Source organism: Bos grunniens, chromosome 5, assembly GCF_055505025.1.
Source record: "Bos grunniens cultivar Pamir isolate PY7600 chromosome 5, Bosgru_T2T1.0, whole genome shotgun sequence".
Taxonomy (NCBI): Eukaryota; Metazoa; Chordata; class Mammalia; order Artiodactyla; family Bovidae; genus Bos; species Bos grunniens.
This window is the reverse complement of record NC_141169.1, coordinates 71,230,981-71,253,504: the sequence shown is the minus strand read 5'-3', so window position 1 is coordinate 71,253,504 and position 22,524 is coordinate 71,230,981. Positions and strand designations below refer to the sequence as shown.

Genomic DNA, 22,524 nt, shown 5'->3' with positions numbered 1-22,524 from the left:
ACTTTCCTCCTAAGGGCCTCATACTGATTAAATAAGAGAATTTATGGACCAGGCCTGATAGGTAAGTAGGTGCCCAGTAAGTATCAGTTTTCTTCCTTCTTCCAGTTGGTTTCCTTCCCTTTTGAGTCATTTCTGGCCAGTAAGCAGTCTTAAGTTGGTTCCACATCTGCTTAGGACATAGAAGTGCCCTCCCTATTTTATAATTCCTGCATCAATTCCCGAAGTTTAGAGTGCACAAGAACTACCTGCAGAGGTTGTTAAACTGCAGTCTTGAATTCCACCCTGCAAAGATTCAGCAAGTTGCTGTTAAACCTAGAAATCTGCATTTTTAATATTTATTAGAGTTGTTTAAAATATATATGGATTTGATTGTTGGCATCAGAATTCATATTTGGAGATGTTATGTCATGTTTGTGCATTAGTATCAAAAAATTTAAAAACTGGCTACAGTACTTTCTGATTTGCTATGTAACTAAATTTTTAAGAATACCCTGTTTTAAAATTCCCTTTATTTCCTTAGATCTTTATAAAACAGTTCATCTTTTGCAGATCATAGTGCTTTATTAAACAGATTCATGTATTCTTTTCCCATTTCTTTAACACAAAAAATTTACTCAATCATCAATAATTTTCATCTGACATTTCACTAAGTACAGGATTCATGTCAACATTATTAGATCAGTCATTCTGGTGGGTCACACAAGTTTATCCTCATTGTGCCAAATACCCACTCAAAAGATAAGCTGAATAACAGATGCCTCCAGGTGTATACAACAACCTCAGTTTCTTGAAGTTAGCCAGTACTGTTCAACAGGTCAAACTGCTAGTCTACAAAAATAAACTGAAAAAGACTCAAGTGTACAGCTTTACATATCAAATGGCAAGTTCATTTCAACAAGACCTCTACAACTAACTGTTCATTTGTACAAGTTCTCTGCTATCATTGCAAAGCCTCTCCTGAACAAAGTTATAAGTTTAAAATTTAAAACAAGCTTGATGAGATAAAATGTACCAGGTGGCTTTTCTGTAGCAGAAATTAATTACAACCATTTTTTCTCAAGCAATTTTAAAGACAAGCGAAGTTGAAAATAAATATTCAAGCATACGGTAAACTAAAGTCTATATGTAGAAATTCAGGTACAAAGCACAGCAGAGCCTATAAAGATAATTTAGAAATATAAACTAGCAACAAAGCAATAATTTCAAATAACAGGAAAAAGTTCTCCAATACCATTATTTAGATCATTTAGTGTTTATTAATTTCAGAGTTTTTTTTTGAATCCTGTTTCTAATTATATTTGATCACAGTATACCAACAGATACTTCCCTGGTGGCTCAGACGGTAAAACGTCTGCCTACAATGCGGGAGACCTGGGATCAATCCCTGGGTCAGGAAGATCTCCTGGAGAAGGAAATGGCAACCCACTCCCAGTATTCTTGCCTGGAAAATCCCATCGACAGAGGAGCCTGGTAGGCTACAGTCCATGGGGTCGCAAAGAGTCAGACACCACTGAGCGACTTCACTTTCTTTCTTTATACCAACAGATAAATCATACTGGATGAAATAAATGCCAATTTAATTTCTCATTAACTCCTTAATGACTTTCCAGATTTGTATATCGTAGAAAGGTTCGGGAAACTGGATTTGCATAAACCCCTGTTGGTATTTATAAAAGCTTTTAAAAGTTTTGTTCTTATCCTTTTGTTGATCCACATTATTAATGTAAAACTCTTAGGGGTTTGCAAACAAACACTTAAGCGTTGGGTGTTGGAGTGATTTAAGTTCTCAGGAGTGCTATTTTGACTTACTGACTTCAGAGTATCACCTCCTTTCTTCCCCTCGCTCATTTTAAAAAAAAAAAAGTGCAGAATGGTAGCAAATTTCCAAACTTAAGTTAAAGAAAATTAAGATTTTGCAAACTTGGATTAAACCCTTAGTTAAGAGATATGCCAAATATATATTCCACTTTAAAATTTTTATGAAATTGAACATGAAACAAAAATGAATTCTAGCTAAGTCATATTCTTTTAGAATGAACGAGACCTGACAAGACGTTATTAAGATATGACACGCTTATCATCCGTAACCAAAAAATTCAATTCCCTGCCTGAAGTTGACTTGGAAAATGATACAAAGTCTACTGCTGCTTTAAAGGACTGTAAGATAACATTTTAAAAGCCTGTCAAACATTGATAGCACTTTTCAATATCCTTAATCTTCAGAACTAATCTATGGAGCCCATTCCATTCAAGTCACATATCCATAGTTGCTTGTACTGTGTTTTTTAAAAGGGGTACTGCTAATAATTTAAGCCATCCTTGAGACAAAATGGGGCTTCCCCGGTGGCACAAGTGGTTAAGAATCCATCTGCCAAGCAGGAGACACGGGTTTGATCCCTGCATTGGGAAGATCCCCTGGAGTAGGAAATCACAACCCACTCCAGTATTCTTGCCTGAAAAATTCCATGGACAAAGGAACTTGATAGGTTACAGTCCATGGAGTCACAAAGAGTTGGGCACAACTGAGTATGTAAGCACGTGAGACAAAATAGGTGTGAAGAATTCTTTTTGTATCTTGGATGCTTCAGATAATTCTTAAGAACTTAAAATGATTTATGTGTTCCTCCTTAATATGAAACTCTTTTAACATAGCTTCTGACCAGCAAAGAAATGTTCCTTAGGCACTGTAAGGTTTATTAATGATGGAGCATGAGCCCAGGTTGAAGTGTACAATTTGGTGTAACTACTGACAGTTAACAAGCACTATCTTATCTGCTGAGAGCAAGAAATGCCTTTACCCCACTAATCCTGAGATTCTTGAGGGAAAACTAATTTCACAAACAACTTTTGAAAGAATCCATATATAATAATAATCCTAAGAACTGCACATATTCAGGGTATTAGAAAAGATGTTTTCTTTTGTAAGGCATCAATGATTAAATTAATATAATGCATGTCTAATACAAGATGGTTAATACTCACAAAACCATGAATCTTTTAACCTTCTCTAGTTCCTGCTACTTTTACCATCTTAAATAATGAAAGAATGCCTCTTGGTCTAATCAACTATGGTTATTAAAAAAAAACTAAAACATCTGAAACTATTAGGCACATCAAAGGTACAGTTTATGTAGTTCAAGGTTCCCTTCTTAAGGGGCAGATGAGTTACCTGGCACATTATACATATGGAACTGTAAAGATCATCCACTAAATTCAACTTTCACATTTTTAGTTAAACTGAAAGACTTATATAGTAAATATTCAAATACACCATATCTTCAGTTACAACTGAGTAAGTGTAACATTTTACCAGATAAAAAGCTGGAATTTAAGTATGAGAAACCTTCATACACTGTGCTAGTATTGGTCTCTTCTTTTTAGACAAATGCCAGTCAGTCAGTCATCAATACTTTCAACACAGCAGTTAGAAGATAAACGTCCAAAACCGGTGACTTGGTTGTAGTCCATAATTTAGCAATTCAATGCCACTGGCATCATAATGCTGTGGAGAACAAGTGTATCTCCATATTTTAGTCAGATTTGTCTTTTTTCTTTCCTGTTAAGGGCACTTTGTTTACAACAGCAGACCCGACAGCTGTAACACCTCCAGCCACAGCAGACACGCCCCCTTTCACCAGCCCTATTCCCATGGAAGGCACAGTTGTAACAGCTGTTTTGGTCACCTCCAGACTCTTTCCACCAATCCAAGCCACGCCACCAATGGTGGCACCAACAGCTCCCTTTGTAACACTGAAGATACCCCCAGTCACACGGGACAGCATGCCTGGTTGCTGTTGTGGGTGATCTTTCATTGAACCTAGTGAGAGAAAATATAAGACAGTCAAATCTTAGTCTTTATAAAAACAGTACAAATCACTGAGTAGCCTAAGACTTCCTAACAATCAGGAGATTGTATTGATAAGGTCAACCAAATAAACACAAATCTGATCAAGACATGAAGAGCTATTCCCTCAAGGGTATAATTGTACATGTTTTAAAACATCTTGGTCCAATGCTAAGTCTTAGTATCTATGAGAAGAAATACTTTAAAGACTTGACACCTTTCATAAAATAGAAAACTATTTTAAGTGTTTCCTGGATTTACAGTTTTGTTGCTGTTAATTTTTTAAAAAGCTTTGTTTTATATCCTAAAAGGAGCATGGAAAAAAATATATTTAGCCTTTATATCCTTGATAGAATTCAGTCATTATTGAAAAAAGCTTCCTTACATTTAAAGCACTGGTTCTCAAGATGTGGTCTGGAACCCCTGAGTATCCCCAGGACTATTTAAGGGGTTACAAACTGCTTTCATGGTAATACTAAAACATCAATATTAACATGTCTTTTCACTTTCATTCTGTCACCAGTCTACAACAGGATTTTCCAGAAACTAAATGATGTGCAGTAACACAACAGACTAAACACAGAAGCAACTATGAGAATCTAGCTCTCTTCTATTAATCCAAATATTAAAGAGATTTGCAAAAATATTAAAACAATGTCAGGAATTCTCTGGTGGTTCAGTGGTTAGGACCGCACCCTTTCAATGCCAAAGGCCCGGGTTCATTCCCTCGTTGGGGAACTAAAATCCTGTGAGCCATGGCACTGCCACAAACAAACTGTCATTCTGCTCACGATGTTATTTTTCTTTTTTTGGAAAATAGTTATATATTTTTCAAAAAATGTGTTACATGGGCCTGCTGAATTCTCTTCATAGTAAAATACTTCAACATACTCTTCATATACTCCCAGAAAAGGAACATCAATATGAGAAATTCAGATTTACTGTCATGAGTTTTTTCTGTTTGTTTAATAGAGGCACTCAAACTGGCATGTAACCCAAACTCCAGCATAAAATGACTAGCAGGAAGACTTCATAAAAATTCGCTTCTGGCACCCTCAAACGCACAGAGATCTTTTCTCCTTCATAATCTAGTGACTCAGGCAGCAACAACACATGAGCAATGTTGTTTTTATTTTTTTTTAACTTCATGAAAAAATACTTGGTAACTATATAAGTCAGGCTATAACCACTAAAAAGGTATAATCTCACACAAGAAAGGTAAATTCATGGATAAATAGGTTCAACTAAGACCACCAAAGCTACTAAATCGTGGTTAGATAACTCTGGGAAACCAACAATATTTAAAAGAGAAACGATTCTGAAAATAGAGTTTCCTTAAATACGCAAGGCACAAATTTACCTTGAGTAACATTTTCTTCTTATTGTTTGGACAGTTTACATCATTTCACAAGGAAGAAAGCCTCAGTGCTTAGTCAAAATAGCTCACTTATAAAGATACAGCAATAGTTAAATTTATAAAACCAATTTTTTAATTGAAACTGAGTAATAAGCATAGTTAATATAAATTTTAAAATAGCTAAATAAGAGACTTAAGACACAGATAAGCATTTGAATATATTAATTATAAAATTATGATGGAAAGAATTACATAAGTGGTAATTCCTTTGTAATCCAAGGTTAGTAACACTAGGAAAAGCGGGGGGGGGGGGGGGGGGCAGGAATCTTGAGGATAAAACATAAAAACCTCATGCTGAATACCTCATTAGTATTATCCTTCTATGCTAAATTTGGTGTACATGCATTTAATGAAGAAAATTTTTCTGTCAAATCAGACAAATTTTAATACTGTTATCACTGTGCTCTTAATTACCACCATATAAATTATTCACTTTGCAGACTACTTTTGTTTAAGAGGTTGCCAATATAAAGACACTGCTGAGGCTGTTCTCTTCCTTAACAGTCATGCTCCTGGACAGCCTTTATCTCTTTCCTGACATGGTTCTCACAAGTCCTTATTTACTTTCTCATTGAGCCCTAACTTTTCTCTTCAATACTCCAGAGTTCTAGTCTCTAAAAAATAAAGCAAACAAAACAGCTAGTTGTTTCTGTGTATAGTCAGGACATTCAGGTGTGTGTTACTAGTTTCCAGAGATTTTTGAAGTAAAGATAAAATGATTCCTGATGTCACGATTTTCAAACTAAAAAATAAGCAAACCCCAAGACCATGTATTAAAAAAGGAAGTTACCTATTGTAACAGTGAATAACAGGAGTTTAACAAATCTCAAGTGCCTCCTGAATTGAGTTTTTGTATTCATGACATCAAAACTAAACCCAGTCCATCCTTCCTCTGCACCCCACCCAAGTCTTTACTAATGAAAGGATACTCTACTTGTGAAATGGTCTTAGAATAAAAGAGTAGCAGAAAAATAGATCTTAAACAATAAAACAGTTACATAGTGTCCCTATTCATAATATCTATGCTTTCTTATTAAAAACTAAAGTGTTTTAAGTATTTTTGGAACACATTTGCTGACAGAACAGGTTGTTACTTAAATTTAATAAAGACAATCTGAACTTTAATTCACTAGGATGTTTTTTCATTCTTAGTGTTATAGATGTGTACTTACCTTCTGGTGGCTCATCGCTAAGGTATGATGGGATTTCTTGTTGATTTTTATCTGTCTGATTCATGATCACCTAAAAAACACACACATTTCCATTTCAACCTCTGAAACTACTCATCATATGCTTATTAACACTTAATCAACTTTATTAAGTTGATAAACAACATTTTACTTATTATTATTTTGGCCAAGCTATGTGGCCAGGCATTAAACCGAGATCATGACAATGAAAGCACAGAATCCTAACCACCAACCAGGGAACTCCTGATAAACAACATTTTAAAACACCTATAACAAGACTACTTCACCTTGTCTCCTACTTTGTGGTGTTGAGAAATACTTAAAATTACTAGTTGAAAACACATTTTAAATCAAGCAAAGATTGGCAGGCACAATACAGGCTCTATGTTGTACTACAGCTTCAACTTAAATTGAAAATTACTAATTGAAATAAAGTTGAAATGTGGGAGTCAGCAGACAAAAATGTTAAGTGCTTTCTCCTACAGAATATTTCATTAAAAAAATTAATTTATTTATTTTAATTAGACGCTAATTACAATATTGTATTGGTTTTGCCATACATTAACATGAATCTGCCACAGGTGTACATGGGTTCCCCATCTTGAACCCCCCTCCCACCCCCAAAAAAATAATAAATAAATAAAGTAGAAAACCATTGAATAATACACACATTATAATACCACTTAAGTAAAATTTTAAAAAACATTATAATTATTTTACATATATAACATATACAGCATAAATATAAAAGTACAGACCTGACAGGTAAATAGGATAATGATTACTTCTTGCACAGAAAGACACTAAGAAAATTGAACACTTTTCATCGTAATACATAAACTTCAACTGGATATTTGTTCAAGGTGAGGGACAAATATTAGCCATAAAAGACATTCTTGGAAAAACTAGGGAAAGTTTAATATGGACTGAATGCTAGATAATTTCATCACATTACTGTTAATTTTTTGAGATGATGTTTCTATTACTTATGTAGACAATAAATCTTAATAATAAATCTTACACAATGCATACCAAAAAAAAAAAGAATATTTTATTTCACAACAGACCTAAAGAAACATCTATGTTTAGTTGCCAAGTCGTGTCTGACTCTACAGCCTCATAGACTGCCACATGCCAGGCTTCACAGTCCCTCAGTATCTCCCAGAGTTTGCTCAAACTCATGTCCATTGAATTGATGATGCCATCTAATCATCTCATTCTCTAGTACCCCCTTCTCCTCCTGCCCTCTTTCCCAGTATCAAAGTCTTTTCCAGTGAGTCAGCTCTTCCCATCAGGTGGCCAAAGTACTGGAGCTTCAGCTTCAGCATCAGTCCTTCCAATGAATATTTAGGGTTGATTTCTTTTAGGATTGACTGGTTTGGTCTCTTTGATGTCCAAAGGACTCTCAAGAGTCTCCTCCAACACCACAGTTCAAAAGCATCCATCATCCTTCAGCTCTCAGCCTTCTTTATGGTTCATTTCTCATATCCATACATGACTAGTGGAAAAACTATAGCCTTAACTAGCAAACATTTGTCAACAAAGTGATGTCCCTGCTTTTTAATATGCTGTCTAGGTTTGTCATAGCTTTTCTTTCAAGGAGCAAGTGTCTTTTAATTTCATGGCTGCAGTCACTGTCCACAGTGATTTTGGAGTCCAAGAAAATAAGTCTGTCACTGTTTCTATTGTTTCCCCATCTGTTTGCCATGAAGTGATGGGACCGGATGACATGATCTTAGTTTTTTGAATGTTGAGTTTTAAGCCAGCTTTTTCACTCTCCTCATTCACCCTCATTAAGAGGCGCTCTAGTTCCTCTTCACTTCTGCATATCTGAGGTTATTTATATCTCTCCCAGAACTCTTTTTTTTTTTTTTTTTAATAATCCCAAATGTTCCCTCGTGGGTACCAAGAAGCCACATAAACTTGAAGACCCCAAACTTTACTGACTCATTATCTCTTTTTTTTTTTTTAATTTTTTTTTGAATGTTAATGAGCTTTATTTTTTTTTTCAATTTTAATTTAAAAAATTATACATGTGTTCCCCATCCTGAACCCTCCTCCCTCCTCCCTCCCCATACCATCCCTCTGGGTCGTCCCAGTGCACCAGCCCCAAGCATCCAGCATCGTGCATTGAACCTGGACTGGCATCTCGTTTCATACATGACATTTCACATGTTTCAATGCCATTCTCCCAGATCTTCCCACCCTCTCCCTCTCCCACAGAGTCCATAAGCCTGTTCTATACATCAGTGTCTCTTTTGCTGTCTCGTATACAGGGTTATCGTTACCATCTTTCTAAATTCCATATATATGCGTTAGTATACTGTATTGGTGTTTGTCCTTCTGGCTTACTTCACTCTGTATAATAGGCTCCAGTTTCATCCACCTCATTAGAACCGATTCAAATGTATTCTTTTTAATGGCTGAGTAATACTCCATTGTGTATATGTACCACAGCTTTCTTATCCATTCATCTGCTGATGGACATCTAGGTTGTTTCCATGTCCTGGCTATTATAAACAGTGCTGCGATGAACATTGGGGTACACATGTCTCTTTCCCTTCTGGTTTCCTCAGTGTGTATGCCCAGCAGTGGGATTGCTGGATCATAAGGCAGTTCTATTTCCAGTTTTTTAAGGAATCTCCACACTGTTCTCCATAGTGGCTGTACTAGTTTGCATTCCCACCAACAGTGTAAGAGGGTTCCCTTTTCTCCACACCCTCTCCAGCATTTATTATTTGTAGACTTTTGGATCGCAGCCATTCTGACTGGTGTGAAATGGTATCTCATAGTGGTTTTGATTTGCATTTCTCTGATAATGAGTGATGTTGAGCATCTTTTCATTGTTAGCCATCTGTATGTCTTCTTTGGAGTTCCAGCCTGTGACTCATCCAGCCTGGCATTTCACATGATGTACTCTGCATATAAGTTAAATAAGCAGGGTGACAATATACAGCCTTGACTCCTTTCCCAACTTTGTACCAGTCTTTTGTTCCATGTGAGTTTTTAACTGTTGCTTCTTGACCTACATAGAGTTTTCTCAGGAGACTGGTAAGGTGGTCTGGTATTCCCATCTCTTTAAGAATTTTCCAGTTTGTAGTGATCCACACAGTCAAAGGTTTAAAGTAGTCAATGAAGCAGAAGTAGACGTTTTTCTGGCTCCTTTGCTCTATGATCCAACACATGTTGGCAATTTGATCTTTGGTTCTTCTGCCTTTTCTAAATCCAGCTTATATTTCTGGAAGTACATCTGGTATTCTCTATAGAATACTGGTTAACTATCATTTATTTCACAAGAGACTTAAAGAAAAACCATACTATGAACTAAAAAAAAAATTCTATCTGAAAATTTTCATAAAAACATGACATTCTATTTCCAGTTTTTTAAGGAATCTCCACACTGTTCTCCATAGTGGCTGTACTAGTTTGCATTCCCACCAACAGTGTAAGAGAGTTCCCTTTTCTTCACACCCTCTCCAGCATTTATTGCTTGTAGACTTTTGGATCGCAGCCATTCTGACTGGCGTGAAATGGTACCTCATAGTGGTTTTGATTTGCATTTCTCTGATAATGAGTGATGTTGAGCATCTTTTCATGTGTTTGTTAGCCATCTGTATGTCTTCTTTGGAGAAATGTCTGTTTAGTTCTTTGGCCCATTTTTTGATTGGGTCATTTATTTTTCTGGAGTTGAGCTGTAGGAGTTGCTTGTATATTTTTGAGATTAGTTGTTTGTCCGTTGCTTCATTTGCTATTATTTTCTCCCATTCTGAAGGCTGCCTTATGATCCAGCAATCCCACTGCTGGGCATACACACTGAGGAAACCAGAAGGGAAAGAGACACGTGTACCCCAATGTTCATCGCAGCACTGTTTATAATAGCCAGGACATGGAAGCAACCTAGATGCCCATCAGCAGATGAATGGATAAGAAAGCTATGGTACATATACACAATGGAGTATTACTCAGCCATTAAAAAGAATACATTTGAATCGGTTCTAATGAGATGGATAAAACTGGAACCTATTATACAGAGTGAAGTAAGCCAGAAAGAAAAACACCAATACAGTATACTAACACATATATATGGAATTTAGAAAGATGGTAACAATAACCCTGTGTACGAGACAGCAAAAGAGACACCGATGTATAGATCAGTCTTATGGTCTCTGTGGGAGAGGGAGAGGGTGGGGAGATTTGGGAGAATAGCATTGAAACATGTATAATACCATGTATGAAATGAGTCGCCAGTCCAGGTTCGATGCACGGTACTGGATGCTTGGGGCTGGTGCACTCGGACAACCCAGAGGGAGGGTAGGGGAGGGAGGAGGGAGGGGGGTTCAGAATGGGGAACGCGGGTATACCTGTGGCGGATTCATTTCGATATTTGGCAAAACTAATACAATATTGTAAAGTTTAAAAATAAAATTAAAAAAAAATAATAAAACAAGTGTATTCAATTCAAAAAAAAAAAAAACATGACATTCTTCTATAGAGATGACAGCACCAATCTGAATCACTTAGAGGAGCATTTTGATTACTTTGTATTGTTATCAGAGCTCTTATAAACAGAAGTGTTCACTAGCAAACTAATTAAAAATCTACAATTAAAAATACATTATACTATGATTATGTCTAAGTACAAGTAATAAGGAAAACTAAGAAATAAAATAAGCTATGTTGGGATGAAAAACATAAACTTTCTTTGCCCAATTTTCTTTACTATCTTAAAATATTTGCTTTAATATTCACTTGATTAAGTACTAGTCTAAAAGCTTTCTTGCTTGGCCAGAAAACTAGGGTTGTGACCTCAGTAGTCAAATAAGTATTTACTAATCATAAAACCACAGAGCCTAAATTATTAAATCTGTAAATATACAATAGAGATTTTAAAGAATATTATAAAATCCTGCCATCTGCAAAACAACATGCATGAACCTTGAGGATATTATTTTAAGTGAAATAAGTCAGAGAAAGACAAATAGTATATAATCTCAATTACATATGAAATCTAAAAAAGCCAAACTTAAAGATAAGGTGGTTACATGGGGCTGGGGGTGTAGAGTTGGGGAAATAACATGTTGGTCAAAGGGTACAAACTTTCCATTATAAGAGGAATAAGTTCTGAGGATCTAATGTATAGCATGATGACTACAGTTAAAAATACTATATTGTATGCTTGAAAGTTGCTAACAGATTTTTAAAAGTTCTCACCATAATAACAACAAAGGTAATTATATGAGTTAAGGATGTGTTAACTAACCTTAATCTGATAAACATTTTGCAATATATGTGTATCAAACCATCACATACACCTAGACTTACACAATGCTGTATGTCAATTATATCTCAAGAAAGCTAGGAAAAAAGAATATTGTGAAAACAGTATACTTTAATATGCTGATTAACTGACAGATTGAGTACCTACTATGCATCATGTTTTATGCATGGGATATAGCTGTGATCAATACAGACCAAAACTCCACCATCATGAACATCCCATATTGTCTAGTGGGAAAGACAATAAATATGCAAAGAATATACTGTATATTGGGGCTTCACTGGTGGCTCAAACAGTGAAGAATCTGCCTGCAATGCAGGAGAACCAGGTTGAATCCCTGGATTAGGAAGATCCCCTGGAGAAGGGAGTGGCTACCCACTCCAGTATTCTCGCTTGGAGAATTCCATAGACAGAGGAGCCTGGAGAGCTACAGTCCATGGCATGGCAAAAAGTCAGACACGACTGAGCAACTTTCAGTTTCATATTGTGTATTAGATAATGTTACCTGCTGTGGAAAAAAAAGATGAAGGGAAGAGGATGTAATATTTGAAGGCCTCATTGTGGTGATATCCCAAAGGAGCTAAGGACAGAAGGTACTTCAGTCAAGTGCCCTCAAGGCAGAAAAAACAATAAAAGCAAAGGTCCTGAAGTAGGAGCTTACCACAAACAGGAAGAAGGAACAGCCAGAAAAATGTGGCGGGGGCTGCAGCAAAGGGCAGTAGGAAAGGAGGTCAAAGAACGAGGCGTGGGTGACACAGTCCCTTACAGGCCAGAGAAGCAATTATCTCGTAACTCTGAGATGGGGAGCCAGTGAAAGGAGCTGACCAGAGAGGTCATGTGTTCTGAGTTACCCTTTTTAAAGACCATTCTGGCTGTGTGGGCAGAACAAGCAATCAGAAACGAGCACAGAAAGACCTATTAGTCTCAACCTAGGGTTTTCAGGGTTTACACGTACTGCAGTGTTTATCAGGATTAATGTTAAGTGATCAGAGAAGGTCAGGGAAGTTCCCTTTTCCTTTATGACTCCTATTGCTTTTAAGTACCGGATAATCAAATAAAAAGTCATTCATATTTCCTTCTATATGTCAATAAGCCAGGCAAAACACACTGATGGCAAATGAGGGTGCTAGAGGTAGTAGTCTGAGAAGTGAGACTTTTCAAAGGTAATTTAACTTCATTAATTCAACTTAAACTGTCTTTAAAACCTAAAGGGTGTGTAACTGCACCCTCAGCATTCAGCAGCATACATCCTGTGCTTAAATAAGTAATTTTCAGTTGCTCTAATGAAAAGTCTGACTCAGACCACAGATCAAGCGCACCTCATCTTATGCTAGTCTCATTGTCAACTTAATGTATTTCATACACACTTAAGATTTTAAAAGTAACACTAAAGATATGTAATCTCTGATAACAACAATTAAATATCTGAAAGAGTATCAGCTGATGCATTACTAGGAGTTGTTCCTGACTGATTTGCTTTCATTTTGAAACTCTCGTAAGTCAGAAAGTTAAATTTATTTTCATTCTCATTTTTATATTTCTTTATTGTCATGTTAAGATCATGAGAATTATACAGCACAGTGTTTAAAGTTTTGGGATCAGAGAATTTGCATTTGAATCCCAACTTGACTATATAAACTATATGGCTGAGGACAAATAACTTCCCAGATCTTTGCTGTTCAGGAAACAGAAATTAAAGATATTCTAACCCTCACTCTGAGAATACTATTTAACAGTTGAAAACAAAAATATGCAGAAACTCCTCTGACAGAATGGCCAGGAGTGTGTGTGCCCCTTCTTGAGAAATAACTATTTTGGAGCCACTTTCTTCCCCATTGTTGTAGTCACTTCAGTCCTGTCCGACTCTTTGTGACCCCATGGACTGTCACCCGCCAGACTCTCCTCTGTCCATGGGATTTCCCAGGCAAGAATACTGGAGTGGGTTGCCATTTCCTTCTCCAGTGGATCTCGGACTTGAACCCATATCTCCTGCATTGCAGGTGGATTCTTTACCACTGAGCTACCTGGGATCCCCACTGAACTGTTAATTCCAAAAGGAGAGACACTTTGTCTGCCTTACTCAGCACTAAACCCAGTATCTGTATACCAGGAGATCATTTGGGTGATCAAGTAATTAATAGATGTCAGAATATCCTGTACAGAAATACAGGGATATTATATACACATACACCTTTCATATTTTAGCTGGAGTTATAAAACAGACATGCTAGTAACTACATATATTTCTGCTTTTCTGTATATATCCCACAAATTCCTACCCAAAGTCTTGCCTTTTCCTCTTAATACAGAATCCCTTTTAAAAAACAAACAAAATGTAACTTCTTCACATTTATCTACCTGGTAGTTTAAAAAAGAAAAAGACCATCATTTTAAAAGATCAGAGCTGTTTTATTTTATGATAGCATAAAAGACGTATGCAAATTCATCTAAATACTATGAAGTGACTTTACTCTCCTGCCAACAGGCAATGAGGAGCCATCAGCCAAGTAATACTGTCAGATCTGTATTTTAAAAAGGTAACTAAAGCAAGATCAGATAGAAGGACAGAGATTAAATACAGCAAGTGGCTACTTTATAGTCTAGTGAGATAGAACAGCAGTCTGAACTCTTGTCAATTGTTCTTGTCTAAATAAAGTTTAGACCAAAACCCTAGGAGTCACCCTTGATTTCCTTTTTTTTTAACATTCCCATCAAATCATTGGTAAATTCTGTTGCCTGAGTACGTCCAAGATACAACTACTACACATCACCTCTTCTGCTACCACTTTTAACTAAGCCATCACAATCTCTTATTTGGACAGTCACAAAGTCTCTTAACCGGCCTCTAAGCTTCCATCTTTGCTCTTCCTTCAGTCTAGCCATGTCATACTCTGCTTAAAACCCTCCAGCTTCTTCCTATTTTGCTCAGAATAAAATCCAGGGTCCTTTCCTTCGCCTTTGAGGGTCAACATCTAATACCCTGATATCATCTCCTACCATTCTGTTTCTTGCTCACTCCAGCCTGACAACATAGGCTTCTTTGCTCATCTTTTCTTGAAAGGCTCTTCCCCAATACATGTACATGGCTTGATTCCTTATTTCCTTCAGGTCTGTGCAAACGTCCCCTTCTCAGAGGTCTTCCCTGACTACCTTAAAACAGATTAGCACCCTCCTAACTCCTTTCCCTACCATTTCCATCTAACACTGCTCTATTTTCTTCATTGCTTTTACTGTCGCTTGATATACATGTTTATTCTGTCTCTCCCCCAATTAGAATGAAAGCTCTATTGTAACAAAGCTTGGTTTTGTCACTGCTTCATTCCCAGAGCCTTAATCAATGCCTGATTAAGTGGACACTCAAATACTTGAATTTTTTGTGTGAAGTAGAACATAACTTGGGTATTAATATAAGACAGAAGGAGAATATAGGATATAAAATTTCTAGTGTGAGAAACAAAATAGAAATGATGAAGACGGGACAGGAAAGAGGAAACGAATGCTGAGAAAGATGGATTTTTTTTTATTTTATTTTAATTTATTTATTTTAGTTTATTTTATTGCAATAAGAACACTTACCATGAGATCTCCCCTTTAATTAAGTGTACACTGACTGTTGACTATGACCTGTTCCTGAATAGCTATTTTACCTTCAGCTGTTCAGTTCCTGAACAGCTATTTTACCTTCAGATGAGAGACATTTAGCAGCCTCTTCAGGAGACATTTAGCAGTCAATTGGACTTAAAGGGCCTGAAACTTAGCATGAAGTCTGAGTTAGAACTGAGGTCCTAAGAATGGTCTGAAGTGACAACTGAAGTTGCATGGGGTAAGTGGTGTGATTAAGGAAAAGTGCAGTAAGACAGTAGATTGATAAAGCTTAATTGGACTGTTCATATTTAAGAAGTGAGCAAAAGAGAAGCCAGCAAAAACAAAATATACCTAAAGATAGTCAAATGAGTAGAGTCTCATGGATAGCAAGAGATGAATTTATAAGCTTCCTAAAGACATATACAATGTAGACATTAAAATCATTTATGAAGATCAAATACTATGAGGGACTGTTGATGTTCTACTTAGAGGATATAAAAGGCATATATCACATGATACTATTTTTTTCAAGTGCACATAAAAGACTAAAGGTAAATATGCACACTAAGTTGCTTCAGTCGTGTCCGACTCTTTGCAACCCTATGGACTGTAGCCTGCCAGGTTCCTCTGTCCATGAGATTCTCCAGGCAAGAATACTAGAATGGGGTTGTCATGTCCTCCTCCAGGGGATCTTCCTGACCCAGGGATCAAACCTGCATTTCTTGCATCTCCTGCATTGACAGGTGGGTTCTTTACCACTAGCGCCACCTGGGAAGCCCCCAAGTGCTAACAAAGATTGCCACTAGGGGACAGAAATTACATATATGGTGAGGAGGGAGAGATACATAGTATTCCTGTAGAGAGAGAAATATATACACTTAACATCTATATTTTAATTTTCTACCATAAACATGTATTGATTTTGTAATTAAAGAAAATTATATTTTTAAGTCTTAGAAATCAGTGATATTCACAAAGGATATTTTTAAAGCTGACACAGTTCATCTATATAGTTATTGTAACTAATAGGTTTTTATCCTTAAATCAAGTTGATCATCTAAAAAGCAATGTTCCTGAATCACAAAATGCTGACTTGAAGAAAATGACATCATTGAGTTTTATTCATGGTTTTGTTCCCTTCCCTTCCCCCACCCCAGTCCTGACAGCACACCAAGACCTCCACTCTTATAGCTCTTTTCCCTGATTTGCAATTTGAAAATCTTATTTATAATTCTTACTATCTTATAGTACATATTTTGGTTGTAAGCCAAAACACAGTATTTGTGGAATAAATGGAATAAAAATATAATTTGTATCCACACTGTCTTTAAGCATCATAAGAAAATATGCATACCAATACATGATCCAAATTTCTGGTTTTTTTTAAAAAACACTTTCAGCTGGATTCATGCTCTTCAAATGTACCTCTTGAAGAATAGGCAATGGGATGCCAGGGGCTTCAAGAACCACAGGAGAGATAATAATGCATAAATTCTACTACACAGTAATTCAAAATAGTTTTATTTTTAAATATACACTAAAAAGTTAAAAGTGTTTGGGAATTTTTTAAGATAACCAGACGTTCAATAAATGTCATTCTTGCCTGGAGCTTCTTTTAGGGTATGTTGTTGTTTAGTCACTAAGTTGTGTCCAACTCATCCTCTGCTGCCACCTTCTCCTTTTGCCTTCAATCTTTCCCAGCATCAGGATCTTCAGAGTATAATTTACCAGCTCTTTTACCACCTCCCCTGAGTTTACCCCATTCTTAAATCACATTTACACTTACATTTACTAGTGTTACCAATAGTTACAAACAGGATTATCAATAAACAATACAAAGTCTAGAGTTGTGCAGGCCAGAACCTGGCTATCTAGTCTGACACAACTTAACTTTGAAAGCCCTGCCGCTGCTGCTGCTGCTAAGTCGCTTCCATTGCGTCCGACTCTGTGCGACCCCACAGACGGCAGCCCTAAGAGGCCACAAAGATTGATTTTTGTTTTGTATATATATATATTTTAATGTCTACATTTCTTGTACGTCACTCATATTAACAGCAAGTATATAGTATTAAAATTCCTACAGAACACTTTAGGGTAGTAAAAATTGTGTAAAAGCTTTTTAAGTATATTTAAGTACATGGAATATATTTTTCTGAATCCAAGACACCAATTTTCCTTATAAAGGTATTTTTGCTAAAATCCTTAACTATCTGTAATACCATCTTTACTTTTTACTCACATAAACCATTCCCAACTTCTACACACATATATGTGCCAAACTTCTGGTGGTATTACCTCTTCATGGATATTATCACTTCATCACTAGGAGAAATACTTTTTATATTACCATCCTGGTCATTATCATCATTATACTTTTATCTCTTAAATATGGAATTGTGAAGACAAATACACCCCTAATATTCTAAAACTGGAAGAGGTAAATAATCTACTTAATAAAATTTTAAAGTATACACATGAAGACAAATAACTGACAATGAAAGTATTGAAAAGACCATTTTAAAATGTTACCCTTAAACAACATTGTTAAATTCTATGCAAACCATCAGCCCTAAATTCAACATATACTTGGGTCCCTGCTATGTGCCAGGTACCCTGCTAGGCACTCAAGGTTTCAGTGTGAGTGTGATTAAACACACAGAGGACTAGTCTAAGTCAGAGTTTACAATCCAGTGGTTATATACTTTACCATCATTTATTTAGTTTCATTCAAAAACCAAAAAAAGGCTGCTCTATGGGAACTCATAATGCACACAAATTTCTTTTTAAAAAATGTACTTTCCTAAGAAAGGCAATAAAGACAGAAAACAGCCTTTAGATCAGGACAAATAATTTAACTTCCTCTAAGGACATATATCAGTTTTACCATGTGGTCCTGACATGTGAGTATATAGTACCAGCTAAAACTGGTCATAAGTATGTTTTTTTAAGAAACTCTGAAATGTGAAAGAGTCCTTTACTGTAGACTGCAATTCATCAGCAGTTCTTTAAGCATTTTAAGCCTGGGAGAAATAATTCTTGTCCAGTACAACAATATCATAGATATAACAGCTGGCAAATACATTGAGCAAGGATTTATAACAACACTATTCTCTAGAGGGTAATTTCTTCCAATAATAGGAATAAGTAAACAAATGCCTCTATGAACCCCCTCCCTTTTTTAAAAGAAAACAAATCAGTGTTGTTTACAGATGTCTGTAATATATATAAAATTCTTGTTAATAATGAAAAGAAAATCTGAAAATAGTACTCAAACGTGCCTAAGGCTCAACACCCCTGTGTACCAAGGGAAGTTAAAGAGTACTAACACATTGTACATGAAGCACAACTACAAAATACAGTGCACGACAGTTTACCTTCAAAGACACTTCAAAAATTTCTTACTAAACAGTAAGTGCTAATTTCCCTATAAGAAAAAGACTATAAATCAATTAGCTAAATTATTCTACATATTTTAATATATATAGAAACTTTGCCACGTTCTCACTCCTATGCTTTAGCTTCTTTGCCAAATAACTACAAGGAGTTTAAAATATATATTTATACAGAGCTTTAGCCCACATACACCAACAAACAGTGTATATTAAAACACCAGCTTACTGTTTTTAGGCTTCTCTAGTTAACCAGCTCTCAACAGGCTCCTTTTAAAAATGATCCCTGCCCATTAAATCAACAGCAAGTGAACTGCAGGAAATGCACTGAATGTGTCAGGAAAGAAAAAGAAATCTGCCAGTAAAACTTGCCAGTGACAGTAACAACCGACAGTATCAAAATGGCATTTTTTAAGTGTTGCTCTTAAATGAAACATTAACCAGAATTACAATAACCTATCAAACCAAATAACCAGCATGCCAGTCATTTTCACTAAATTATACTTCACTAGTTCAACAGATATCTGTGTCCCTGCTAATGTGTCAGACACTGTGTTAGACACTGAAGGTTTATTCTGAACAAGCATGTCAAAGCCCTCCTTTCAGGGTGTTTATGTATAATCCAGCAAGGTACCTTCAGGAAGTAGCATAACAACAACAATTCAATGACTAAAACAAGAAAAAGGTAAAGATTTTCCTGGAGTTAAAAAAGAACCACACACACAAGATCTAACAATGTTCTCTACGTAATGACATATTTTTCCTGCACTTGCTTTCTAGTGTACGTTATAACAAAGACTAAAGAAATGAAAGTGAAAAAAATCAAAACAGGATGCATGTAGGTTTATTAAAAGTTACTTCCTTCTTGCTTTAAGAAAACAGACATGGGTACACACACCCAGACATATACCTGTTGATGTTATATCAATACTCCTGGGGAACTCTTTAGAGCACCCACACCAGTTTTAAAGGTTCAACAACAAACAGCAAATAATCACAGATAGTAAATAAAGTGTTTTCATTTGAATTTAGCATAAGTGTTCACAAGGGTAGAATAAATCAAATAAACTCTCCTCCTTCCCTGGGTGTTTCTAAACCTTTCCCAATGGCCCCTTCCCCCGCCCCGCCACCCTCCCCCTTCCATCCCTTTGGGCACTAGCAAGTCCTTTTTTTTTTTTTTTTTTTCCTTTAGCAGAGGGAGTGACGTGGCAGGAGAGGCAGAAAATGACCCTGAAGGAGCCCTGGCTGAGGCTGAGCTCAGCACCTCCTCCCTCTGCTCCACGTTGTACACCCAGCAAACCCCACTCCCACAGAGTTCCAGAATTTCTGTCTTCTAACATACAAGAGGCGATCTGCTAAATACAGGAGAGAGGAACTGATCATAGGTGGGAGCTTGGGGATCAGTCTTGAGGTGCGTGTGCACAGCAGGCACGGTTTTTATGTAGACTCAGGAGGCACTGATGGCCCTCATGGGTGCTCCAGCGGTCCCCAGTCACCCCCCGGGGCCGTCAGCACCTCCGTCCATCGCTTCACTTTCAAGCTCAGGTTAGGCGTGGTGGTAGAGCTACCTGGGAAGGGCACTGGGAATGTCCACTGGGGACCAAGGCTCGTGTGGTTGAACCCAAGAGAACAGTTTATCAACAGGTTAGGAGTGAGCGGGGCGGGGAAGCACGCAGCCCCCCCTGCCGCATCCCTCTCCTCTCCCAGGCTGCTGACATCCTCCCACCCACCCCCCATTTTTCCGGCCTGACACCCCAGGAGGTAAGAAGTCAAGAGGAAGCGTCCAATGAGGGTCCCAATCTCAAACCACGGCGGGGGAGTCAGAAACGAGTAAAGGGGGGGGGGTAACCCCGCCAGCTAACCTCCACCCGCCCGCAACACGGTCCCGCCCCTCCCCCTTCCCCGTTCAGCAACCCCCCCGCCACCACCACCACCAAAAAGGCTCCGGGCAGCCAAGCCTGGGGAGGGAGGCAGTGAAGTGCAGAAAAGCTAACGGAAAAAGGCAACAGAGAGGAGCGCAGGAAGCCGGAACGGCGCCCCCTACCCTCCCTGACCGACTTACCGCTGGGTCGGGGGCCGGCGCCGGGGCCGGGAGAAGGAGCGGGCAGCACCGAGGAAGGGCGAGGCGGCCTGAGCGGCGGGCACAGCCTCGGGCAGTCGCGGGCTCCGCAGACGCCTCCTCCGGCTGTGGAGCCAGAAGACACGGTTTGCGACGGCGGCCTCTGGCTGCGGACGTGGCGCCGGACGCGACCCGCCCCCTCCACCGCCTCCTCAGCTCCCGCCTCCTCCTACGGCTCGCGCTCCAAAGCGCACGCGCACCCGGGGCCCCTCCCGCGCCCACCGGGCACACGCCCACCCGCTGCTCGAACTGCCCAGCCCTCCCAGCAGCCCCCAGCTGGTCGCCTCCCGACGTGCGCACGCGCGCCGCTCCTCAGCTTCAAGCCTACTCCCGCCCCTTCGCCCGCTGGGTGCAACCGCGAGAACCCCCGGCTGGTCTCCGCGCGCTTCCCCCTGGTCCTCCCGCCCCCTTCCCCGCTGCCGTCCAATCAGATCGGGCGAGGGGCGCGGAGCGCTAGGAACGTGTAGTCGGCGGCCCTGCGGCCCTACTGCCAACGCCTGCGGCCCTGCGAAACTTCAGTTCCGCCACGGATAACGGTCGTTGTGAATTCCGAACCTTCGCCCTAGGGAATATGGGACGGTTGCCAGTTTCTCCAGTCCTTCGCCCGGGGCCTCGACGTCCCCTTACCTGCTTTCCCTCAGGAGAGTGAGTGAGCTGGGCCTGCTCTCAGCCGTTCACCTTGGGGCTCCCTGTGAGCCTCTATTTACAGGTGACAGGGGACAGAGACGCTGCTCGTTTATTATTTTTTGTTGTTGAGAAACATTGCTCATTTATTATTGTCACTATTTTTGTTATTTTTATTTGAAATCTCCTCTGCCCCTAGAATTGATCATGAGAGAACTCGGCTTCGCCGCGGTCACCCACCACCTACCGCATTGCCGAGGGCTCGCCAGAAGCTGGAAATTGGCAGGAGAGAGTGGGTGTTCAGTAATGAAGAGAGAAAAGTGAAAGTGAAGTCGCTCAGTCGTGTCCGACTCTGTGACCCCATGGACTGTAGTCTACCAGGCTCCTCCGTTCATGGGATTTTCCAGCGGGATTTTCCAGGCAAGAATATTGGGAGTGGGTTGCCATTTCCTTCTCCAGGAGATCTTCCCAACCCAGGGATTGAACACCCTGGTCTCCCGCATTGTAGGCGGGCGCTTTACCGGCTGAGCCACCAGGGAAGTGAGTTGAAAATTAGAACACCCGGCTTCGCGCCCCTCTCTCGCCACCTGCCACCTGGCGCGGCGCCCCTTGAGGTCTCCCGGCTCTGGCTGAGGCCCTGCTCGCTGTTCTGGAAGGTGTTGAGGGTAGCAGTGAGAGGACAGAATCTGCACCTAAGCTCCTGATCAGGTGAGGCGTCTCTGCGCTGCACAGTGAGGGTCGTGACATCCACCGCACGGATGGTTATCAGGAGGAAAGGGTACCGAACTGGATAAACGGTATCTATTTAACTTTTCCTTTCCTCTTTCCACACCTATGTAATGATGATGACAGTAAGTCCATCAGGGGTTTTTCGAGAGAGAAAAGAGATGGTGGATGTGAAAGGGGTTTATAAACTGAATTCCTGTCTAGGTACAAAATCTTTTCAGTTTGGTTAGCAAGACAAAAAAAAAATACACTAATGTGTGTTTCAGTTCAGTTCAGTCACTCAGTCACATACAACACTTTGCGACCCCATGGACTGCAGCATACCAGGCTTCCCTGTCCATCACCAACTCCC

The 22,524-nt window shown here is 38.8% G+C and overlaps 1 protein-coding gene and 1 long non-coding RNA gene across 2 annotated transcripts; one reads left to right on the top strand and one right to left on the bottom strand.

Moving 5' to 3' along the window:
- Positions 1 to 541: 541 nt before the first annotated feature.
- TMEM263 (transmembrane protein 263) lies at positions 542 to 20,983 on the bottom strand. Its single transcript, XM_086401166.1, has 3 exons — positions 20,766 to 20,983; positions 6,434 to 6,503; positions 542 to 3,817 (listed from the first exon to the last, which is right to left on the bottom strand). The coding sequence occupies exons 2-3, from the start codon at positions 6,495 to 6,497 to the stop codon at positions 3,531 to 3,533; spliced, it is 351 nt and encodes a 116-aa protein (XP_086257292.1). The 5' UTR covers positions 6,498 to 6,503; positions 20,766 to 20,983; the 3' UTR covers positions 542 to 3,530.
- A 187-nt stretch (positions 20,984 to 21,170) lies between these two features.
- LOC147372380 (uncharacterized) lies at positions 21,171 to 21,777 on the top strand. The gene is made up of 2 exons (XR_015164037.1): positions 21,171 to 21,531; positions 21,646 to 21,777. It is a non-coding gene; the product is annotated as an uncharacterized LOC147372380 (long non-coding RNA).
- Positions 21,778 to 22,524: the final 747 nt, after the last annotated feature.